The sequence below is a fragment of the Vigna unguiculata genome, chromosome 5 (genome assembly GCF_004118075.2).
Source record: "Vigna unguiculata cultivar IT97K-499-35 chromosome 5, ASM411807v1, whole genome shotgun sequence".
NCBI lineage: Eukaryota > Viridiplantae > Streptophyta > Magnoliopsida > Fabales > Fabaceae > Vigna > Vigna unguiculata.
The window spans coordinates 36,952,338-36,967,354 of NC_040283.1; the positions used below are offsets into that span (position 1 = coordinate 36,952,338).

Here is a 15,017-nt window from a genome sequence, read left to right on the forward strand (position 1 = left end):
TAACACCTTCCCTACGCGTAATTAACTCCCGTATCCCTAATCTCTATTTTCGTAGACCTTGTTTTTTTTTTATGGTTTTCCATAGTTTCCTATAATAACTATGGTGGCGACTCCAAACTCTGTTTTTTACAAAATTTGTTGTTTTTTTGGTTCGTCGTCCCGTCGCGATTTCGGTTGTGACAGATGACGACTCCACTGGGGACCTTAGAGAGTTAGGCCATTTAATTAAATATATAAATTGATGTGGTTGTTTCAAATTTGTTGTTTTTTTTTCCTCTTTTCTTTTTCATTCTTTGTCTTATATTTATTTGTTTTATTTTATTTTATTTCTCATTATTTATTATTATTATTATTATGTATATTTTTGTTAATTTTTGTTAATTTTGGATGATTTTTATCTTATTTTATTTATTTATTTATTTATTGTTCATATCGCTTTATTCTTATGCTTGAATTTTGAATCCTAGGATAGATGACTTTATTATATATATTTGTCTATTTTTTTCTCTGTTTGTTTGTAGGAAGGGGTTTGGGTATGCATTATCCTCCCTTCACACACACTATGTGCATGACATGAGTGGGGCCCTATACCCGGGCCTGAGTAACTTTAGAAGTAGAGGAGATTGTGTAGTAGTGTCACAGTGAATGTACTTCCCAAGTGGTCATTGTGAGAACCCCAGCTAGAGTTTGTTTGCTTCATTGGTACTCCCACCTCTTATTGTTTACCAACTGTCGTGGGAAATGCCATGAAGTGGGCCATAGCTCTAGTGACCTTGATATTTAGGTATTAGGAAACCATCCTGGTAAGCACATGTATTTTACCTTAGATCCATTAGGCGCCAAATCTTTGTTAAGGCACAAAGGGAGATGTACATGTTTTTTATTCCTCGGTTTATTTTATTTTATTTTTTATTTATTTATTTTTCCTCTTGATTTTTGTTTTAGTAATAAAATCATGCATAACATATTATTGCATCCATATAGTTATGTTTTCTCATATCATGTCATCATGTTTATTTAATTTTAGGTTTGAAATTATAAAGTTGTGATTAAGTTTAAAAAGAAAAGGCAAATTAACATGGAATTTAGAGTAGGGGGCAGTTAGATTTTGATATTTTGAAGAAGAAATTATCCTTTAGGGTTGTAGAAAGTATTTTGAGTAATTTGAGAACGTGATAACTAGGGTTAGAGATTAAGTTTTCTTTCTAACACATTGATTTATGAGCATTTTAGAGGGTGGGTTTGTGTGGACTCTTTTCCATGTTAATTTCTATTACTCATAACTTTATAATTTCTTAATAAAATAAACGATTTGCATTATGTTTTCCTTCCTTTTCTTTTTCTTATCTTTTTTTTTGTTTAATAAAAATAATAGAGCAAAAATAATAAAAACAAATACGGCAAGGCCAAGGCACCCTTATAGGACGCGAGCAAATAGTAAAAACATGGAGGACTGGGAAACCGCACAAGAGACAATAAAAGCAGATATCAATCAGTTAAAGGATCAAGTAGGTCAAATCTTGGAGGCCTTGAAGTCCTTAAGGGTTTCAGGAGAAGCTTCATCAGCAAAGGGTGAGAAAAGCACTCACGACGCTCCTTTTGCTTTTCCAACGTACGGATTGCCATTGGGTTACACCACACCTGTTGGAGAATATTCAGAGGCTGAACATGCTTCCTTCTCATTCCCAATCAATACTCCAAGAAATGAAGTGACTACCTCTGCAGAACCACGAGTGATTGTAATACCCAAGCCTTTAAACACAATTGTCGATGATGACTCTTTGGGCAAGATTACACCACACCCTACTATGCAAGCCGTATCCGTTGATGTTGAGGGAACCAAAACTAAGTTGGAAATTTTAGAAGAACGACTACGAGCTATTGAGGGAGGTGGAAACTATGGGTTTGGCGATATTGCCGGTTTAAGCCTAGTTCGTGATGTCAAAATACCTCACAAGTTTAAAGTTTCAAAGTTTGAAAAGTACAAGGGTACCACATGCCCTAAAAGCCATCTAACCATGTATTGTCGAAAGATGACTGCCTATGCTTATGATGACAAATTGCTAATCCACTTCTTCCAAGATAGTTTGTCTGGGATAGCATTGAATTGGTATACACACTTGGAAGCATCTCATATTCGTTCTTGGATGGATTTGGTAGACACCTTTTTGAAACAGTACAAGTATAACATGGATATTGCGCCAGATCGGTTGCAATTACAAAACATGGCCAAAAGGGATGCTGAATCATTTAAGGAGTATGCACAACGATGGAGAGAGCTTGCTGCTCAGGTGGAGCCTCCTCTTCATGATAAGGAAATGGTGGCAATGTTTGTGAGCACGTTACAACCACCATTCTATGAACACATGGTAGGGAATGTATCTTCAATTTTTGCTGATATCATCATCATAGAGATTGGGCTAAAAAATGGAAAAATTACATATAGCCCGCTTGCGGCTACAACTCCTAAAAAGCCTGATTTCAGTCTTGGGAAGAAGATGGAAGTAGAGGTGCACGCAACATCAACAATACCTAAGTGGGAAAATCAGACTCTTGCTTACCAAGCACAATCTCTACAATAGGGATCATATCAATCACAACACAATAACACTTGGAAAACTGAGGCTAACACAAATCCCAACCAGTCTTTGGGGCAAATCACTAGTCCTAGAAGGAATCAAGAAAAGAATTATATTCATTTCACTCCTATTCCTGTGACTTACACAGAGTTATTGCCGGATCTACTCCGTAATGCTTTGGTAGCTATCTGCCCAATGAAGCCTTTGGAGCCACTATACCCTAAGTATTTTGATGCAAATGCCACATGTGATTATCACGGGGGAGCCATTGGTCACTCTACTGAGAAATGTTTGTCTTACAAACACAAAGTGCAAGCTTTAATCGACTTAGGGTGGTTAAAATTTCAAGAGAATAAACCCAACATTAAGGTCAATCCCCTCTCTGGGCATGATAATGCCTCAATAAATGCTATTGATCTCGAGGGACATAAGTTGGTGAAGAATGTGAGCGAAATTAAGAGTTCGCGAAAGTTTATTTTTGAGGCACTACTAACAGTAGGATTATTGGGAGGTGAATATAACTTAAGGGATGCATGCGGGTTCCATCCAGGTGCTGAACATTCCATCGAGGCGTGCAAAAAGTTCGAAAATTTTCTACAGAATTTGATCGACAAGAACTTCGTGCAAGTATGTTGTGGGGACAAAGAGGACAAGAGGAGGCTGGTAGAAGAAAAGAATGAGCTAGGCCTAGCTCGCATAGAAGGACGAGAACGAAAGAAAGGGAAGATTTGCATCAGTGACATCAAAGAGAGCTTCCGCAGTGTTAGATGGATTAACGCTTGTCAGATATCACCATCGAGGATGGAAATGGATTGGAAACCTTAGACTTTGCGCGGTCCTGTCCTCCAGACATATAGTTGAATAATTGAGAGATAATGAATTACCCGTGATGTTTAATTTGGAGAAAATGTTTTTTTAGTTTATCCTATTGCTTTACCCGAAGGGAGTTTACGTGATGTTTTTTTTTCTTTTATGCTTAGTGTGACAATACAAAACATTTATAATTTGCATTTTCGATCGTTTTCGTTTTATTTATTCGTTTTATAAACTCAAATAATGCAAATATGATGATGAATATTTTAATGTCGATATTCCTGATTTTGAGCACTCTATTGATAATATGGAAGATGATAATGAGGATGACTGAGAACCTTCTCCGTTTTGTCAGAAGATGAATGGGGCAGTTGGTGTTGCTAATAAAAATATAAAGAAGATTATACAAAAGATGGTGGTCATGTACAAGGATTGACATGAGATGCTTCCTGTTGCATTGCATGGATATCATACGTCAATATGTACTTCAACTGGGGCAACACCTTTCTATCTAGTATATGGAATGGAAGCAAGTAGTACTCCTCTTTGAGGTGGAAATCTCATCCTTGCGAGTATTAATGGAAACTCAATTAGAAGAAGCAGAATGGGTTCAAGCTAGACTTGACCAACTTAACCTCATTGTGGAAATAAGGTTAACTACGGTGTGTCACAGACAATTATACCAAAGAAGAATGAAAAAACGTTTGGCAAAAAGATGCATCTCAGAGAGTTCCATGAAGGCGATCTGGTTTTGAAAAAATCTTACCTATACAAAGGGACCATAGAGGCAAATGGACTCCAAATTTTGAAGGCCTGTATGTGGTGAAGAAAGCATTCTCTGGTGGGGCACTAATTCTCATAAGGATGGATGGGGAGGAGTTACCATTGCCAGTCAACTCTGATGCGGTTAAAAAAATTTATACATGATGAGCAACATAGGTGGTAGGAAAGCAAAGAGTGGGAGTGAGAATATAAAACATTGGATTGTTAGTTGTAGGAAAGGGTGGTGTGGGTGAATAAAATATATTGGGCTGAAAAATAAAATAAAATCAAGGTGAAAGAAAAACATAAATGAAAGATAAAAAATGTCGAAAAAAGATTGAACCTAATCAAAGAAAAAATATTTATTTTATTTATTTTATTTTTTCTATTTTTTCATTATTTTTTTCTAAAAAAGTTTTTTATTAAGCCGAATGAAATTGAGTGGTGGCACCAAACAAGCCAAGGTTCGATCATGATGATTATATGTCGAGTTGTAATGGGAGATCGAGGAGAAACCCACAATCTTCTCATGACTTTTACACATGTCAGAGGTTTCTTGTGACTATTGTGGAGGCATGATAAAATTTTACCTGCCCCATGATGTACGACAATTATTCTGGCCTAGAGTTTGGAGCTCTAAACTGAAGAATAAAAAAAATGAATAATCTGATTCAAAGTGAACGATACGTTAAGTGAGAAAATCCTTGTCCTTAAACCTTGGACTTGACTTCTTATTTATACCTTCCAAGGTTTTATATCATATATCGCTATGCTAAAAAATATAATAACTATAACAAAATATAAAAATTATAAGATACAATATATGTTAAATCATAAGAATATGTTAATAGAATAAAAACCTCTTAAGAGCCTCGAGGCTTAATAATTTTGTTGTAACTTCAAAAACTCTCATATAAGTCCAAAATAAGTATCACATGTATTTGGGTTGGTCCATGAGCAATTTATCCATCTTCAGATTCAGGTTGGAACGTGAACGATTAGGAAAATACAAATCTGTATGACCTACCAGATACAATTCTTTTTCACAAACAGACTAAGTTGTAAGAACATCCATCAATTTTCACCGTTTGATATGTTTCTCTATGTGAGTCCAATATTAATAGATTTAGAATATCTTATGCATAATTACATAACCTAGATCATCTTAACATAGTATTTTCTTCCTAAAAATAATATTTTTCACAAGAGACTACATGTCATATCATAACCATAACATCATAGATTCTTCGTATACGTTTCAAATCAATTCAAATACTAATAGATTTATAAATTCGTCATTTATCACATATACTAATGTACAAATATGTTATGACAATAAACTAAAGGGAAAATAATTTATCATTTACAAAAAATTTAAAACATGTTTCATAAAAAACGTCAAAAACACTTTGCTCATCCGACGAATTAAGTACATGTTGCAATTCACTCATCCACCATTGTACTTGCTCAACCAAAGATGTCAACTTGCCCATCGAATTTTAACTACCTAGGAAAACATATTCTCATCCGACAACTAAAGTATTCGTTTAAAGACTACATTAGTAAGAGTTTTTATAAAAAAAGACATTGTTTAATGATAAGTAATTCAGTTAGTGACCAAAATTCTCAGATTTTCTTCTCAGATTTTCAATTAATTAAATTTCCTCTAGTGATAAAAACATTGTGAGTTTTAATGAAACAACTCACCGAACGAATTTGATTCTTTAAGCAGCTAAAACTTCTCGATTCAATTGCATGAAATTTTCTTAATGAATCTACGTGATTTAAATATTTTAAAAAATATAACAAGTAATGTAATTGGTTCAAATTCAAATCTTTCTTCCTTTATCATGCCTAACATAATCATGTTTTTTTTTAAATAATAACTTGAACCAATTTGATTATATTCTAAGTTATATGTATATGTGTATACATATATGTGTACACACAACATATCTCATGAAAATCTATCAACTCAAACTATTCAGAGTTTATCTTAGTTACTTTCAACCTTTTTATATCTCAAGTATACCATACGTAGCTAAGAAAAGTTTTTTACAAAAACCATTTAATCATCTTACAACATAAATATTTTCACCATATCTCTAAACATTCATCATTTCATACAACATTTATGTATAAATTCAAACAATTAAAATATAAGCAAAGAAACACAAATTCTGTATAAAAAATAGAATATTTGTGACATTTTCACATTCAAATCCAAATCATCTAATCTAAGGTATTATAAAATCATAACTTGTTTTCCTTATCTATTAAGATATATTCACTCAATATTAAGCTCTCAACTTTTTATTCTCACAAAATTAAATTTATATGTAAAAAACTCTAATAAACAATTTAAATTGATGAAACACACAAAACCTTAGACTTGCAAACTTTGTCAAAAATGTTGTATTCTTCACTATGATATCTAGGATCGATTTTGATATGAGAAAAGATGAATAGATCTTTCCAAATTTTGTTGAGAAGACAAGATAAAAATGTTTTACAAATGTAATGATTTTTATGAGATGAAAATTGAATAGTTAATTTTTTCTATGTATAAAGTTTTTTAACTTAAATAATGAAATATTTATACGTTATGTTATTGTTTATTATTTTTATTGATTTGATCATGGTACTTTGTCATTTTATCCTATTATCTATTACAACTATATCTTATTTTATTTTTTGATATAGTGGACTTTTTTATTTACTAAACTTATTTGAAATTGAGTTGCACACCTACGATGGATTTGATATTGACTTTGATGATTGCATGACAACACTTGGTTTTGGTAGATTTGTGTTCATAATTAATTATCTTGACACATTGTGAGTTCAATAAATAGAGTCAAAATTGGTTGAGACATGATAAGACTATTTATGTTCTTCATAATGTGGAAACAACTACAGAATTAAATACAAGTCAAATAATAAATTATAACCGATTACAAGTGTGGATGATAAAATGACATTCTTTTACAGCAACCGAACCATGAACTTGATTTTTGTTTTCACCTTATTTTTTAAAGTTAAAAGATTAATATTTTAATCTATGTTTCACCTAATTATTTCACCGTGTACCTAACACAAAGTAAGTGATGAAACTCTGCATATTTAAAAAATAGTTAAATGAAAAGTGAGGTATTAAAGTGAAGAAAAAGAAAACAGAAAGATACAAGGACAAAAACGTCATCAAACTTTGTAAGTATTATGTTGAAACTTTTTTGTCATCAGTTAACCTTTTCATGTCTCGCATTATGTATTACGCTGAAACTTCATATTTAAAGTACAATTTACTTTGTACAGTACTTGTAGAAGGAGTCATTGTATAATACTTTATATACATATGTTATTAATTAAAACATAATATAGATACATACTTTATTACTTTATATGTTTTAGATTTGTATTTTTGTAAAGTACAGTTTCATTTTGCACAGTGCATGTTGGGAAGGGACAGTACTTTTTCAAATAATTAATACTTGCGGTGTTTTAGGTTCTAAGCCTTTAAATAACCTTTTCAAATATTTTTTCTTATCTTTCAAATATAATATAATATAATATTTTATTTTTTTTGATTTGAGAGAAAAAGATAATCTATTTTTGTTCGAAACACCCTCAAATTTGGACCTTGAAACAGTGTTGTGTTTGTTGTAGAAAGAGAGTGAGTGGTGAAGAACCAACAAACGACAAGTTGGTACTGCTACGCCGTACACGGTAGCTAAGTTGCAGCCACCCAATCAATTAATCAAACGGCGCAAAATGACCCCAAACCATTATCAATCTAACAATTCCAACAACTACTAAATTCATTACGGAATGATTTCTATAATATCTATATTAAAAAACAAAAAAAGAAGAAGAAGAAAAGCTTGAGTTGATTAATAATATAAAAAACTATCATGACGGTCTAGAATGTGTAAATTTGATTTTTCTTTATATATATAATAATTTATAACAACATGTGAGATTGGTAGTGAAGTAAAAAGTTATGATTGAAAATATTTTGAGATAAATCAGTTCTAATGTGTATTCTTTTTCTACTAAAAGCTAGATCTCTAATTCTCCCGGGCTTCCTTTTTCTAGAAACTTTAGCATCAATGAATTCGATTAACTAAAAAAACTAAATAAATAAAATCTGTTAAGAAAGAAAGAAATAAAATAAATTATGACCCCACGCACCCTTCTGACGCCATAGCCGGAGGGCGGCGGGGATGACCTAAGCTTTGTCGTCACGCGCGATCTGCGATCTCTCTCGGTTCACGCGCCGTGTTGTCTTTTTTCACCCTTTTTATCTTTTTGTTTTTGTGTTCCTTTCTTTTTGAGAAATAAAATAAGAAGAATACAGCAACATGAACAGTAGCACTTGAGGGAAAATTACGAGACACCCTTTTTCACCTCAACTTTTACATTTTAACCTCAAAAAAGTCAACCGCCACCGTTTGTCTATATCTGAAGCAGACACAACCCGGTTTCACTGCGTTGGACTTGGACCGGCCGGTTCAGTCCATGTCCGTGTCCATCAAAATCAATATCAATCACAAACGAGGAGTGTGTCTCCATCTGCAATGGATTTCTGTGTTGTCTTGCCACCTTTCACTGTCAATTTTTATTTTTTATCTGGAAAGTTTATATTTTTCCACCACCCATGTTCGTTAACTTGTTGGAAAGTTTAGAGCTTTAAATAAACAGAGGCATATGTAAAAAAATAGTTTTTGGGTTTGTGGGATGGGTGGTGTGGACCCGGATCCGGTTCTGATTTCGAAGGTAACAGAGAGGGACTTAACATGAGGAACCGTATGTTGCAAGCCATAAAGGTTGCATCTCGGGAGGTAGGTGAGTGGTGAGAGTAAATTGTGGGGGAATTTCATGCCTTTTCGGGAACTACTATTAGAAAGTTGTTTGATTTTTAGAAGAAAAGAAGATAAGGTGGTTTTTTGATTTTGTAATGGTGGTTTGTTTGTTTTTTTAATAATGGTTTGGTTGTAACATTGGGAAATTGGGTAGTGCAGAAATGGGCCAATGATGGAAATGAAAAAAAAGAGAGAGAAAGAGAGAAAGACCTCAGCATGCAGATTGAAGAGATGATTTGATTTGATGTAAAGCCTGTGAGGTTGGGGCTGTGCTCTCAAAATCCGAGCATGATGTGTCAAACTCCCATGGCATCAATCTCTCACACACACCTTCCCCTTCTTGCTTGATAGTGATGGATGGATGGATTTGATGGCTGGGTGGGGTCATTCTCATGTTTTCAATAACTCACTTCAAAATCTACTAATTAATTAATTAACCCCATGGTTATGATTAGCATATTAGCATTAGCAGAAGAAGAGGTTAGAAAATGTGGAAACATGGAACACGATAATAACATAAGAAAGAAGCATGTCTGTCGTATTTTTGTTTTGTTTCCTGGGCTAATGTTTGTTGAGGAAGGAAAAAAGGCGTCTCAAAAAGTGAGACATTATATCCAATGTCTTGGGTGATAGGGCCCTGTGTGTGTGGGTGTAAAATCAATGAATCAATCTTCACCTGTTGTTTATGCCCTTGCTTTCTGCTTCTTCACTTTTTCCTCTCTCAGTTGCACAATACTCACTTTCAGTAACATTTGTTTTGTTCTGTGAATGGTCATCTGTTCACCAAATGTGTTATTTTATGGTATTAAAAGCTGTTGCCTTTGACATGTCATGATATTGATACCCTCTTGTGATTAGATTGTATATATAACAGTAATAATTCTCTAGTTTTGGTTGTATTCACACTTGTACAACCACACTTTCTCTCTGCTCTCACCACCACCATTTTCTTTCTTTTTCTCTTTTCTATTTTTGATATGTCATGTAAAATTGATGCTTCTTCAAAATTGCATTTTCGTTTCCATTTTCTCTCCCACCACCGCTACCAGCTATGATTATGATACAACAGTTAAATGTATCAATCAGCCATTGATATGTCATGCAAATATCCTGCTAACTATCATGGTAATTCAGAGTTACTGAGCCTTTCTCTTTTCGAATATGAATCTCCAACCCACATGCTTCTAGATTTTTACAGTGAGATTTTTGAATTTGAAAAAAAAAAAAGTTTAATCAGAAAAAGCTGATAACAAAGAAAATAACTAAAAATGATTTTAACAAATACCAATAAAGGTTATATATAATATGATGGGAAAAGGAGGTAGGAAAATCCCATGACACCCCTACGGCTAGAAGGAAAAGAGAGCAGATTTATGTATTTGTCTTGTATGTCACTGGTTGTGTTGTATTGTATGTCATCATCAGCAAGTGTTACTTTCCACATAAACCGTTTTTGTTAGGCGTAATTAATTTATGTTATATTTATGACATGAAAAATAAATAATATCTTGGGACCAGAAGTAGTACATTGCAATGTTTATTATCAGAGAGAGGATTTCGTGAAAGCATAACTAAAATAAAGGAATTCTCCTGTGAGTTGTTAGAAACCAAATGCAATAACGCCGTCTGCACCTTGGAGATTTTGTTGTATTCTTGTGTTTTAGCCGTGTCTTGTTTAAAGGGCGAGAAGGAGAACACAGTAAATTAGGCTTGAACAAAAATAATAATCTGTCATAACAACCATAGAAGGCAGAATAAATTTTAATAGAGTTGTTGAGAATGAGAGTGGTGAAGCAACAGAGTACCAAGTAATACATAAATAAAAAGTGGGGAAGTTGGCGTGTAATAAACATGGTTGGTGTTTCTGATTATACAATTTTTGTCCTGCGCTGACAGACAAGATATGAAACAGCTTTATCGATACATATACATGGTGAAAAATCTCGCATTCTATTTTCCTATTCTTTTTTCTGTTTAAAAACCTTTTTTTCCTTTTTCTTTTTTCTTCTTTCCCTTATCACACTATCTCTATTCTTTTTTCTGTTTCAATGTTTTCCCTTTTTTCCTTTTTCTTTTTTTTTCCCTTGCTAGTTGCAATATCTCTCATGAAACCACTTTCTGTTCCCTTTCTTACAATTTCTTCACTGACAAAGGAATACCTGCACATTTCCTCACGCACGCACGCATACTCAATCGCCACCACTCCCTCGTACATCACCCTCTCTTTCTCTCTCTCCCTTCCTCTTTCTCTTTCTCTCTCTAGCTATGTGGATCATGATGAGAACCCTGTCAGAGAGTAGAGAGAGCTATCAGAAGAGGATAGTGCAGAGAAAACACAGATTTTTCCAGCCATATCATACCTTATTATTTCACCTTTTTCTCTCTGCCACCCGATTCATCAAATCCCCATGAGACCACCCCTTATAATCCACTCTCTCATCTCCAATCCCAAACCAAAAACCCAAAAGTGAAAAAAAAAAATAAAAAGTTATAAATCCCTCTTTCACTATTTTGCTTCTGTTGTTCCCCTTCCCCATGCCATCACTCTCTTCTCCTATATATAATCAAAGCCATAAAGTGTTAGCATCCAAGATTCTCTTCTTCTGGTTTCATTAATTTCTCTCACACTTTTCACCTCTCTTTTGCAAGTTCCCTCCTTCTTCCTCTTCTCTCTGATGGACTCCTCCTACCACCATTTGGACCACACTGAGGCTCATCTGCCACCAGGCTTCAGGTTCCACCCCACTGACGAGGAGCTCATAACGTACTACCTTCTCAAAAAGGTTCTAGACAGCAACTTCACTGGTAGAGCCATCGCTGAAGTAGACCTTAACAAAAGTGAACCATGGGAGCTCCCAGGTAGACACCCAACAACACCGTCTTCTTTTTCTTTCTCTTTGGTTTTCAGTTGTTACTTGTTACTTACTTGGTACTTTCCATAGTGGTACCACAAAGAGTTTTTTTTTTCCTTCTAACTTTGTTGTTGTTTGTTGCTGGCAGAGAAAGCTAAAATGGGTGAGAAAGAGTGGTACTTCTTCAGCTTACGTGACAGGAAGTACCCTACTGGTTTACGAACTAATAGGGCTACTGAAGCTGGTTACTGGAAAGCCACCGGGAAAGATAGAGAGATTTACAGCTCCAAGACTTGTTCTTTGGTGGGGATGAAGAAAACCTTGGTTTTCTACCGTGGTAGAGCACCCAAGGGAGAGAAAAGCAACTGGGTCATGCATGAGTATCGTCTTGAAGGCAAATTTGCTTACCACTACCTTTCTCGCAACTCCAAGGTCAGTATAGTTTTATTTAAATGATTTATCTCTCTAAAAGCTCCTATTTTTGTGTCATTACTCTCAAAGCATTGAAGAATGTGTACCTTTTAACCTATGATGAGCCGCATTTTAACCATCCAAAATTTGCAGTGAAGTAACTTTAGTTAGGTGGAATCTGGGTTTCCTTTAGCCTTCCATAAGTAGGTTCCATTTACCAATGTTGTAATGAGTTTTCCCTTTCAATTCTTTCCATGTTTTGGTTCTCGATTAAGATTTTGTTTCTCTTACCTTCCCTCTTCTCGCTCAATCTCCTCTCAACAAATGTTGCTTCTCCCTTTTGACCTAGAGTTATTACCCTAAGGTTCATCAAAATGTTTGTCTATTTTCCTTCTGTCAACACATGGTTGCATGAGCACCACAATCCCAGCCAAATAATTTAAAACGTGGTTTTTTCCCGTGATTCGTATTCCATTTTTGCAGAATAGTATAACAGATTTGCACAGCAACAGCTTTTAACACTCGGCTATGTTCCTAACATCAATTTAAGAAGAGTTATGATTTATTTGGTGTTATGTCACATGCATTAATGAATATTGTTGGTGTTGCACTAACACGAACCCTTGTGATTTAATGAAGGACGAGTGGGTCATATCTCGCGTGTTCCAAAAAAGCAACACAACCAACGGAGGCTCAGCTATGTCTGCTTCAAGTGGCTCCAAGAAAACGAGAATGAACACCACCAACACCACTCTCTGCCCAGAACCAAGTTCACCCTCTTCGGTTTACCTTCCGCCTCTTCTGGACTCTTCTCCCTACACCACGACAACCCCAGTAAGCTTCGCCGACCGTAACAACTGTTCCTACGACAGCACCACCAAAAAGGAGCACGTGTCCTGTTTCTCCACAATTGCTGCAGCCACCGCTGCTGTTGTCTCCCCCAACAACTTCACCAATGCAAGCTTCGACCTTCCACCATCTCAGCCTCTGGGAGCGGATCCCTTCGCTAGGTTTCAGAGAAACGTCGGTGTCTCCGCCTTCCCAAGTTTGAGGTCACTGCAAGACAACCTCCAGTTACCGTTCTTTTTTCCTCCGGCAGCACAGCCCTTCTCCGGCGGTACCTCCGGTGATCTCCTCTGGCCGATGCCGGAGGAGCAAAGGCTGGTTGATGCGGCCCACAACGTTCCACTGGGTGTGTCGGAGCTTGATTGTATGTGGGGATACTAGTTAGTTCATCTTTTGACGACCGTTGACATCGAAATCACGTCATGTCATGTTATGTTTCTTAAGCATTTCAGTTATGTTCCATAATGGCCTTGTATGGCTTGAACTACGATTATCACATTGTATGTTTTTGTTTTTGTTTTTGTGTGTTAACTAGGGCTAGTTGATGTAACGGTAGTTTGGTTTTTATGTGGTATGGTCCACTTTTGGATTTTTGTTCTTGGAAGTGTTTGCCATGTCTGACGTGTTTATGGTGAGAGTAAATGCATGGTATTAAAGAGTCTCAGATCGTGTGGGGTTTGATTTTGATCTTTCTGGAAATCTTTGCGTTTTCTGCGTTTGAGTTATCAGCTATGAACCGTTATAGAATTACAAATGTTTGCGTTTCTGACCTGTGGGTCTTGTAACTAAATGCTTAATATTTAAGGAGTAGCAGCGCAGGATCTTGTTTGCTAGTGCTAGATACGTTTGCAACCTTGTACTACTAATAGATTTTAGATCTCCACAGATTTTAATATTCCACAAGGCTTATATCCTCAACTTAGAAAACTGATAAGAGATATATCAAAACATTAATACGATGTATGATGTATGTCTGAAAAAATAAATGGAATTATCCAAAATTAGATTCTTTAATGAAACACGGGTGCACCTTAATTAAGGTTTCTTGTGACCAACACCTGAGATGATGTCAGGTGAAGTAGATGATGTCATCTTTTTTAGCGATAGAAACATCTATCACGTTATCAGTGATTCATCTTTTCTTTAATAATTGTAGTTAGGAGTGATTACTTTTGAATATCATGCTCCATGTGTGGCAATTCACATGTAATAACTAATTCATATATAGTTGGTCTCTTCTTTGCTTCATTTTTCTCGATATCATGAGATGCGACCATTTAATTTAATACGAAACAAGGTTAGGAAATCGTACAAATGTATTTTGTTGAGGTATTTTCTTTAAAACTTAAGATTGTTTGAATCCTCTAACAATATCAATTTCTACACTTAGGATTCCTTCTTTTTTAAGGATTGATTTTGGGGAGATAAATTGATATGATGAATTTGAGGATGAAATCAATGTTGTTTCTTTTAAGGAATTTTTTAAAGAATTTAAAGATATTGTGATTTTGGAAGTAAATTAACTAATAACATACATTAATTTTTTTAATAGATATAAAAGTAAGATTATCAAGTTTCTTTGATTTTAAAAATAATACAAAATAATATTTAGATGAGTTAGAATTAGTATACAAAATGATATTTAGATGAGTTAGAATTAGTTTTACTAAGTGAATGAAATTTAGAAAAATTAAAGAACATATTTGGTATGAAAATAAAATAAATATTTACATATTTAATGTTTAGGGGTGGAAAATAATATATTTACATTATATTTAATTTTCTTTCTAATAATAATTTTAGAAATAATAATTTTTTATTATAGTCATAGTATAATTAGATCTAAACCAAAAGCATCACTCCAAAGTGTGGTGGAACCGGATCCATGGTGG

The 15,017-nt window shown here is 34.6% G+C and overlaps 2 protein-coding genes across 2 annotated transcripts; both read left to right on the plus strand.

The window, feature by feature from the left end:
• Window positions 1-1,445: 1,445 nt before the first annotated feature.
• On the plus strand, window positions 1,446-3,404 carry LOC114184675. Its single transcript, XM_028071990.1, has 2 exons — window positions 1,446-2,510; window positions 2,583-3,404. Exons 1-2 carry the CDS (start codon window positions 1,446-1,448, stop codon window positions 3,402-3,404), a joined length of 1,887 nt encoding a protein of 628 aa, XP_027927791.1.
• Window positions 3,405-11,092: 7,688 nt separating this feature from the next.
• Window positions 11,093-13,837, plus strand: LOC114185732 (protein CUP-SHAPED COTYLEDON 2). Its single transcript, XM_028073617.1, has 3 exons — window positions 11,093-11,875; window positions 12,017-12,300; window positions 12,919-13,837. Exons 1-3 carry the CDS (start codon window positions 11,692-11,694, stop codon window positions 13,504-13,506), a joined length of 1,056 nt encoding a protein of 351 aa, XP_027929418.1. The 5' UTR covers window positions 11,093-11,691; the 3' UTR covers window positions 13,507-13,837.
• Window positions 13,838-15,017: the final 1,180 nt, after the last annotated feature.

Bases quoted from the DNA above. Each gene is read 5' to 3' on its own strand.
- LOC114184675 (XM_028071990.1), top strand. From the start codon at position 1,446: ATGGAGGACTGGGAAACCGCACAAGAGACAATAAAAGCAGATATCAAT. The intron at 2,511-2,582 runs GTGCACGCAACA...TCTCTACAATAG, and splicing joins GGAAGAAGATGGAAGTAGAG to GGATCATATCAATCACAACA.
- LOC114185732 (XM_028073617.1), top strand. From the start codon at position 11,692: ATGGACTCCTCCTACCACCATTTGGACCACACTGAGGCTCATCTGCCA. The intron at 11,876-12,016 runs GTAGACACCCAA...TGTTGCTGGCAG, and splicing joins TGAACCATGGGAGCTCCCAG to AGAAAGCTAAAATGGGTGAG. The intron at 12,301-12,918 runs GTCAGTATAGTT...GATTTAATGAAG, and splicing joins ACCTTTCTCGCAACTCCAAG to GACGAGTGGGTCATATCTCG.